We start from the raw sequence: 10,000 nt of genomic DNA on the forward strand, positions 1-10,000 counted from the left end.
CTTTCTCTCTCTCCTCTCTCTCTCTCTCTCTCTCTCTCTCTCTCTCTCTCTTTCTCTCTCGCTCTCCCAGCATGTGTGCTGTGTTCTGATTGAGGGAGAATAAAGGCTTGTATGTGATGTGAAGTCAATCATCTACATAATACTGCATGGCTTTGTGTGAGTATGTGCTGTAGTGGTGTCTACTACTGTAGTGTAATGATCACAATGCCCCATTGATTGCTTTGGAAAGCGCGTTGATGTGAAGGCCCTCTGTAGATGTCTCAAGTACTCACATTTCCCTCGCATATCTCGCCCTTGCTGCCAGCCAAGCTGTCTCTGCCTTTATGTTTCCTTTTGTTTATTTTTTTATTTTTTTATTTTTTTAATTCTCCCCTTTTTTACGTCATGTTTCACTCATGTTTTTGTTGACCTCGTTCCTTTAGATGGCTGTCTCAGACACTCAAACGGTTGAGAATATTCTGTGTATATCTCTCTCTTTTTCTTCCGCAATAGGGCTTGAAAGTTCCGCCCCTTAGTTCCGCATTTCACAGGTCCTTAGCCGACCATTTAACAGCACGGTATCGAGTAAATATCTTCTGATTCCAGTCATTACATGCGCTGGGCACAAATATGCTGTTTAAGGAGCTAAATTTAGATTATTCATGCAGAAGTATCAATATTTTGTTTCCGAGGCCGTCTGCATGAAAAATGTGAAAAAATACACCCTTCTAAATCGTTTGGTGTTTGGTAAGCTACGATATATTATCCAAAATTATCAGAAACAACATATGTGAAGCCCGTGGGACACTTCAAAGGGGATCAAAATATCATTTTAATACTGCCATTGGATAAAATGCTAAAATGTTATGCTAAAAACGTGAGGACCCATGAAATCCTAGGATGTGACGTCACTTTCAAGCCCTACTGAGGCCCATTGACTTTCTTGCTCTTTCTGTCATTTATCATCTCCTCCTCTGCTCCTTGTCCTCCCTAACATCCTGACACTGTTTCTGGCAGTCACTTAAGCTTCATTACATTACATTACATTTCATTTGGCATACGGCTTTCTCCAAAGTGACTTACAATCGAAGACAGAAGTCATAGCATACAACACTTGCAGATACAAAGTGCACAGGAAATATACAGAACAATATCTGCAAATGCCGAGTAGGGTTGGTGTTTTTTTATTTATTTAAGCACATTAGCACCAGGTTAATAATAAACTTGAGGCAAGGTGATCGCTATATCCAACAGTTGCTTTAGCTTCATCAACTTCTCCAACCACATTCATTCCTCTCTTTCTTTTCTCCTCCTCTCATCCCTCTCTCATCCCTCCCTCTCTTCCTCCATCTCCTCCATCAGAGTACGGAGGTATTCCTCACCATACTGAGTAGGGGTGTAAATCACAGCCTTCATGACGATACGATACGGTATCGATTTCTTAAATCAGGGATTCGATTTTTTTTCGATACTTAAGAATTCCCCATGATACGATGCGATTCGGTTCGATTCGATTTTTTTCAATTACTTTTCCACTACTATTGTGTTATGGCATTGTTATTGTCATTGTATAAGTTATGTTAGGGCATTGCACAGGTGCCAGCGATTAAATTCTTTTCGATTCTTAAGAATGCCCCACGATACGATGCGATTCGATTAAATCGCCAGCCGATACTTCCGATACATCGATACATTTCGATTTTATTTACATCCCTAATACTGAGAGATCTGCATCAGGGTGATTACCTTCATTTCGTCACCCTTTCCAACTACACTCACCTTGACTCATATCGCTCTACATTCTGCTCTCTCTTTCTTCCTCCTCCTCTGATTCTTCTGTATATCCTCTCCTTATCCCTCTCTTTCTCCCTTCACCTGACGAAGGAGGCCCTGTTTACCATATTGCGGGACTTGCTCTCTGTAATGTCATTGCAGTGTTGTTGTGATGTAGTTGAGTATTTTCTGCAAATAGTAAATAGGCCCGCCGGCGCAGACCCCATCTGCACAAAGAGGCTACACGAAGGTAGCCTGGGCGAAGAGCGGACTGTTGACTCCGTCAATCAATCTGGCAAAAGCCATGAGGAATCCGTCTCCGTGGACGATGGGAGATGGTCTGATCTTACTCTATCATTTAAATTAATTGAAGTTCCAAACTCAAATTAAAACCCATATTGTGCTTTATTAGCATGCCTGTTACGTTATAGCGTCGCAAAAGCATACAAATAACAAAATGAAAGTGTGTTACCTTAACCAATGTTAGTTACCTTAACCAATTAGTAACGGAGCTCGCGGGTGAGTTCTACGTCACCACTCTCAACTGTTTGCTGATTGGCTAAACACTGAGAGAACCGAGCTCGAGGCTTTTGCCAGACGATGTGCGGAGCCAAAATCTTTGGGTGGAGTACATGGATGGCGTCGCCAAACAAGCAGGCCCTGTTTCATCATCTTGCAGGACCTGTGTCAGGCTGATCGCTTTAACTTCACCACCTACTCCAACCACTTTCACCTTGACTCATATTGCTCCATATTCTTCTCTTTCTTTTCTCCTCCTCTGATCCTTCTGTTAATCCTCTCCTCATCCCTCCCTCTCTTTCTCCCTTCACCAGATGAAGGAGGCCCTGTCCACCATCTTGCAGGACTTGAGGCATGGCGACCGCTTTCATTTTGTCACTCCCTCCAACCGCATTCACCTCGGCTCGTATCGCTCCCTATTCTTCTGTTAATCCTCTCCTCATCCCTCCCTCTCTCTCTCCCTTCACCAGACGAAGGAGGCCCTCTTCACCATCCTGAGGGACTTGAGGCAGGGCGACCGCTTCAACTTCGTCAGCTTCTCCAACCGGGTGCGTGTGTGGCAGCCCGGCAAGCTGGTGCCCGTCACGCCCCTCAACGTACGAGACGCCAAGAAGTTCATCTACATGATCTCACCCACAGGAGGTGCCCACACCAACAAACACACACTCGCACGGACACGCACACACACATGCAGGCATGCAGGCATGCACACACACACACACACAGACATGCGCGCAAACACACACACACATACACACACACACACACACACACACACGCACGAATGCACACACACACACACACACACACACACACACACACACACACACACACACACACACACACACACACACACACACACACACACACACACACACACACACACACACACACACACACACACACACACAAACATTTTATTTTTCTACCCATCTATATTTTATGCACAAACATAGTTTTATACTAACATAAACATGTTCACTCACATACATGCTAAAACTGCACTGACATGCAACATAACAATCACAGACAAACAAGGGGAATGCTGTATTTGCCCAAAGTCAACAAGTTCATTTGCATGATGTCACTCATAGGAGGTGCCCAAACTAACATGCACACGCGCACGCACGCACACACACACACACACACACACACACACACACACACACACACACACACACACACACACACACACACCACACACACACACACACACACACACACACACACACACACACACACACACACACACACACACACACTCTCTCTCTGTCTCTCTCTCTCTCTCTCTCTCTCTCTCACACACACACACACACACACACACACACACTCTCTCTCTCTCTCTCTCTCTCTCTCTCTCTCTCTCTCTCTCTCTCTCTCTCTCACACACACACACACACACACACACACACACACACACACACACACACACACACACACACACACACACACACACACACACACACACACACACACACCCTTGTCATTGGTGCCCACATTCAAACACTCAGGATTTGTGTGCACATATACTGTATACTCCCTCACACACACACCCTTGTGGGTGTATGCCTTCACATCAGTCCATTTATTAACACTTAGTCATTATATTACGTAGCCTTGCTGTGTGTGTGTGTGTGTGTGTGTGTGTGTGTGTGTGTGTGTGTGTGTGTGTGTGTGTGTGTGTGTGTGTGTGTGTGTGTGTGTGTGTGTGTGTGTGTGTGTGTGTGTGTGTGTGTGTGTGTGTGTGTGTGTGAGAGAGAGAGAGAGACAGATGGTTACATTCTCAATGTGTGTGCTCACACCAGGCACAATATCCCTGCTTGGTTTATAATGCTTTAAACCACTCAAACCAATCTAAATGGACTTTAGTGAGCTAAATTGTAGCCAGCATACTGTTCAGTACACAAAAAAATGCATACAGAGCCAGACAGAATCTCACTACACAAATTGACGTGATGTCCATTCACACACACACACACACACACACACACACACACACACACACACACACACACACACACACACACACACACACACACACACACACACACACACACACACACACACACACACACACACACACACACACAGTCTGATTTCCTGTCGTCTGTAATGGAATGTGAATTAATTTATACCCCAGTAAGTATTTGTTATATCCTCGGAATGTTTTGAGAGATGAACATCCTCCTCTCCCAATGAGCCACATTGCATCATTTATTTCATTTTCATAATATCTTGAATTGCCTCTCTCACTTTGAGATAATTACAATGAAAGCGCCAGGAGCTTTAGCGAGCGCTACATTTTTTTTTACCACAGACAAATGCGCTGAGGATTGAATAGGTTTTGATGGAGGTCATTTCATATTGCCCTTCTCTATAAGGTATTATGAATGAATCTGATGAAGATTAGGCTACTGGTCAGTTTATTATACAGTTAAAAGCATTGAGTAACATTTTCTATGAAGCCCATACAGCTTTATTTATGTTTTTGCCTCGAGTGTCACCTAGGAGCAAAAGCTACCTAAAATTTGTTGACATTGGTATGTGAAATAGCATAGCATGATAAGACGTGGTATTTGCTATGATAATAACTAACAGGAGCAAACCTTCAGGACTAAATGGGTGAAAAGGGCCAGTAGTAGGCTATAGGATAGGACTTGTCAGATCTATTCCACGGTAGTGATGAACATCATCAACATGTTTTTAGAGCCAACATGCCTTTAAGGACTTGCTGAAAAAATGTATAAATAGCCACTCAAAAGATTATCATGCTCTTGAAAAAAAAGCTTTTTCATCGTCTTTCATCTTCACTTTCCTAACTTTCCCCCCCTCTTATTCTCCTTGCATTCGCTAATAAGCCAGTCAAAAAATGGCGGTCTGGAATTGTGATAGATTAGAACAAGAGGGGAAACTGGTGAATCATATCTGTGTTTTTAAGACTCTGCTTGAGTCAAGGATTGCAACTGAATTCACTTAATTTACAATGACAAAAAATCTTGAATTAGAAAAGAAATGGTGCACAAACAAAGGACTGTGGACAATTGATGATAGCAGAAGTTTAACATGCAGATGGTAGCAAATGCCCTGTTTTGGACTCAAAATGAAGTCAAAATAAATGAGTTTCAAATCTGAAATCTCCTTGCGTTCTCTCTCTGACCACAGGAACTGACATCAACAGTGCCATGCAATCAGGCGCCTCCCTGCTGAGCGACTACCTGTCCAGCCCCGAGGCCGAGGCGGCCAATCAGAACTCGGTATCTCTGATCATCTTCGTGACGGACGGACGGCCCACGGTGGGCGAGCTGCAGACGGCGAGCATTCTGGGTAACGCGCGCTCGGCGGTCAACGAGAAGTTCTGCGTCTTCACCATCGGCATGGGTGACGATGTGGACTACCGGCTGCTGGACCGCATGGCTCTGGAGAACTGCGGCACCATGAGGAGGATACCGGAGGAGGCCGACGCACGCACACTCCTCAAGGGGTCAGTGAGCCTGTTAACAACATTACCACAATAATCGGGTTATTGGAATAATCAGGTTATTGGAGTAAACTGTTTATTGTCGTTTACATGCAGTCTGTTGGTTTCATGTGTTCCACTCAAGTGTGTGACACGAAACTGGAATTCAAGGCTCGTGATTGGATACTTATCATTCTAGAATGTCAATAACCCGATAATAACCTGTTTAAGGTGAATACATGTCTTAAGAAATCAGTTTATTTGACAAAAACCTACCTGTGCGAATCGGATTTCTCATAAACCGAGAACTGCAATAAACCGATTATTATAAACTGTTTATTCTGTTTATATGAGCACTTGTATAAACCAGTTACTCCAAAACCTGATTATAAACGGTTTATTGATGTGCATATAAAGGGTCAGTAATGCAGTGTTCAGGCTGACCAGAATGGCATTGGTACCTGTTCCCGCATCAGTTAGGTTCGGCACTAAAGTGCTTAACTTTGAACCGTTCATGTTCATTCCGTGTTGTGTGCGTCTATGCTGTCAGAGTTAGCAGAGAAGATCCAAGTATTTTCTGGTTATTGCAAACCAAGTTCCCAATTTGAATTTCCAGAAATAGACATTGTTTAGCTGGAAAACTTATTGTACTTTGGTCATACTAGTAAATAAATATTAGTTCGGTATTTACGTAGTAAATATTCATGAAAAGATCAATTTTGGCAGTAGACAGCACCGTTTCAGTGAGCAGCAGTTGCAATACCTACTCTGGCCACCATCATACACAGTGCGCCTTTAAGGGCATTGCTGCTAGAGTTGATTCAGATTCAGGCTTATCTTCAAGCCATGATGGCTCCCATACGAGAAGGTCAAAGGGTCACAGAAATGTCCCGATCAGGTCACAAATCAGTCGTAGCCAGAGGGTGTCACAGGGTGAGTGACTTGTTGACGCTGTCAGATTGGGCAGTTTCCCTCCCAATTGGGCGGCTTAGGATGGCCGTCTGCGGGTAAAAATGTCATTTCGAAGAAAAAAACGCCAAATTTTTGGCCATGGAAATCAATAGAATTGGGCGGGATTTAGTTCTTCCAGGCGGGTTTTGAGCATTTTTTGGGCTGGAAGTCATAAGCCTCATCTGGCAACTCTGGTGTCTTGTTGACGTTGACAGGAGGTCCCAGTTGACCTTCTCCATGAACCAGACCCATCTGCTCCTCCTAGAGACCCCTCACAGGGAGGCGACATGGAAAAGCACAGCAATTACGCGTCATGAAATTCCATGAAATTATTGCTCATAATTACTGTAATTAGTTATCTTCTTCTGCATGAGATTTGGCTGGTCATTGGCTTCAGGGGCGGATCTAGCCATTATGGGGACCTAGGCGAAATATAAACATGGGGCCCTCAAAAGTATAATTCTGTGTTTTGGTGCTATCCAAGCAATTGCCTTATATATTAAATTACTTTCCATAAGTGTTAAATTAAGGTTAAAACCTACTTTTTGTGTGTTAATCGTGACTGGTGTGATAGTTGCGGGCCCTATGGAGGACAGTTTTGGTTGGGGCCCTAGGCAATTGCCTAGATTTGCCTAATGGAGAGTCCGCCTCTAATTGGCTTGCACAAGATGAGGGGGGGGGGAGCACATGAAGGTCAATAGCGGAGGGCCATAGGGAGAGGCCATACGGGGACAGCTACGGGGGGAAGGGGAAGGTGGTGGTGGTGGGGTCTGTAATTATTTCATAATTGTGCAATCCAATACTTCATATCCTGGCCTGGAGACTAGGCTCTCCCAGCATGAGAAGGAGAGGAAGGAGGGGAAGGAGGGGAGGAGAGGAGATTCAGGCATGTGTCAACACTTTTCCTCACCCTGAAAAAGTCCTAAAGTAGTAGGTGTACTCCACATCTTTGATGGATTAGCTTTAGTTGTTGTCAGCGCTAGCGCTAAGCATTCCCAAACATGCTGTTTTCCTGCTGGCTAGAGTGTACATTTCACTGGTCATTTTTGCAGTGTTAATTAAAACACACAAAGTGTAGAACCAACTCGATTAGTGTTAAATTTGACAAGTGTTGAATTGGAAAATGTACAAAGCATGGGTACAGCAATCACTGCAAGTGGACCTGACAGGCAAAATTTCAGTTTGAAGAGATACAGAATACCTCAGACTCAGCCTAAAATATTTAAAAGAACTCGCCACCATTTAGTAAAAGCTTGTTTCAGCTGTTATTCACCCTGGAGTCCTAATTTCCTAAACGTTGTGTGTGCCTCTTACGGTAAATGGCAGATATGTGGTCAGCATTGAGTAGGCTACTCATGGACACGAGAGACAGGATGTGTGTAGGAAGGGATGGACAGATGCTCGGAGCACTTCAGAGACTTTCCACTATGCCACGAGATGTATGAAACACATCTAATTTCTGGATTAGAGGAAGAGGGGTTGTGTTAAGCGGGGGGCAATCGCTATTCCGACATAGCGCTATTCCGACATGCCGCTATTCCGACATGCCGCTATTCCGACATGCCGCTATTCCGACCCTTTTTAGGGGTTAGGGTTAGGGTTAGGGATAAGGTTAGGGATGTCGGAATAGCGGCATGTAGGAATAGCGGCGGACGGTGGAAAACGTGTCCGTATTCCGACAATAGACATTAACATCGGAATAGCGACATGTCGGAATAGCGCCACGTAACCGTGTTAAGCTACAGTTGACGTTCACAAGAGAGTGAGCAATAGTGAACGAACAGTCAGATCTGTTAGCAGACTGTTCCAGTAAAGTGTTACCCGAGTGTGAGGATGGTTTAAAGGAATAAGAATGGAAAGACAGAGAAGGAAACATGAGAGCAAAGTATGCTGGGAAGGGAAGGGGTGTCTATCCAAACAGTTGTTCACAGAAGATTTGAAGGATCTCAATTGAAATTCCAGAAAGGAGCCGCTTGAGATTACACTGAACAAAAGGCACACAAACAAAACCTTGGTCTCATGCTAAACTGTTTCAGCAACCAGCGCATGGTGGATTAGAATGTATTTGTAGATTAGAATGTGTTTGTAGATTCTAATTCCCATTGGATGGAATCGTGGCTGCGATGGATGGATGGTTTATGGAAACGCATTATGGATATGCATCTGTATGCAGTCATGAGGGCTCAGCTTTGTTTGCTTTGTTATCTCGCTTTTATTTTTCATGCTATTCATTCTTTTATTTCTTTCCTCATCCTCTCTCTCTTGCTTTCTCTCTCTCTCTCATTCATTCTTTCTTTCTTTCCTTATCCTCTCTCTCTTGCTTTCTCTCTCTCTTGCTTTCTCTCTCTCTCTCTCTCTCTCTCTCTCTCTCTCTCTCTCTCTCTCTCATATGCCCATTCTCCCTCACCTTCTTTCTGTCTTTCTGTTCTCTCTCTCTCCTCCTCCTCCTCCTCCTCCTCCTCTATAATCTCCTCTCTGCTGTCTGTTTGTGCTCTCTCTAATAGATTCTGTCTTTCTGGCTCTCTGCTCACACTCTACCTCGCCCTCTGTAATCTACCTCTCTGTGTGTGTGCATGCGTGTGTGTTGTTTGTGTGTATGTGTGTCTGTGTTGTACTTGTGTCCAAGGATTTCAGAGAGAAAGAATAGAAAAACAGAGTGAAAGGGAGAGAAACCGTCTGAGAAACAGGGTATCTATGTAAGAGAGAGAGAGAGAGAGAGAGAAAGAGAGGGATGAGTTGGCAGTTGAGATAAGAAGGGAGAGAAAGAGAGGGAATAGGTACGTGCGTGTGTGCTTGCGTGCATGTGTGCGTGTGTGCTTGCGTCTGTGTGTGTGTGTGTGTTCTGTGTAATAACTCCGTTGTCTCTCCTGTGCTCTGTCTCTCATCGCGGTGAGATAGCCTTAAATTCACTGCCGCTGACAGCTACCTGTGAAATGTCGGATTAACACCCAGCTGGGCGCACACACACACACACCTGTGTCGTCAATACACACACCTACCTACACACAAAATCTCTCACACACACACACACACACGTGCACAAACACACACACACACACACACGTGCACAAACACACACACACACACACACACACACACACACACACACACACACATGCACAAACACACACACACATACACACACGCACACACACACACACACACACACACACACACACACACACGCGCACACACATACACACGCACACACGCACACGCACACACACACACACACACACACACATATACGCGTGCACAAACACACACACACACACATACACACACGCGCACACACACACACACACATATACACGCACACGC

At 44.4% G+C, this 10,000-nt stretch overlaps 1 protein-coding gene across 2 annotated transcripts in view; it reads left to right on the forward strand.

Moving 5' to 3' along the window:
• The window catches only part of itih5 (inter-alpha-trypsin inhibitor heavy chain 5), a 65,435-nt gene that overhangs the window by 31,228 nt on the left and 24,207 nt on the right, over positions 1-10,000 (forward strand). For both annotated transcript variants that reach the window (XM_063217303.1, XM_063217305.1), the window contains 2 exons: positions 2,742-2,913; positions 5,434-5,752. In XM_063217303.1, the coding sequence (XP_063073373.1) occupies positions 2,742-2,913; positions 5,434-5,752 (491 nt within the window). The remainder of the gene's footprint in view (positions 1-2,741; positions 2,914-5,433; positions 5,753-10,000) is intronic.

This window comes from Engraulis encrasicolus, chromosome 15 (genome assembly GCF_034702125.1).
Source record: "Engraulis encrasicolus isolate BLACKSEA-1 chromosome 15, IST_EnEncr_1.0, whole genome shotgun sequence".
Classification (NCBI taxonomy): Eukaryota; Metazoa; Chordata; class Actinopteri; order Clupeiformes; family Engraulidae; genus Engraulis; species Engraulis encrasicolus.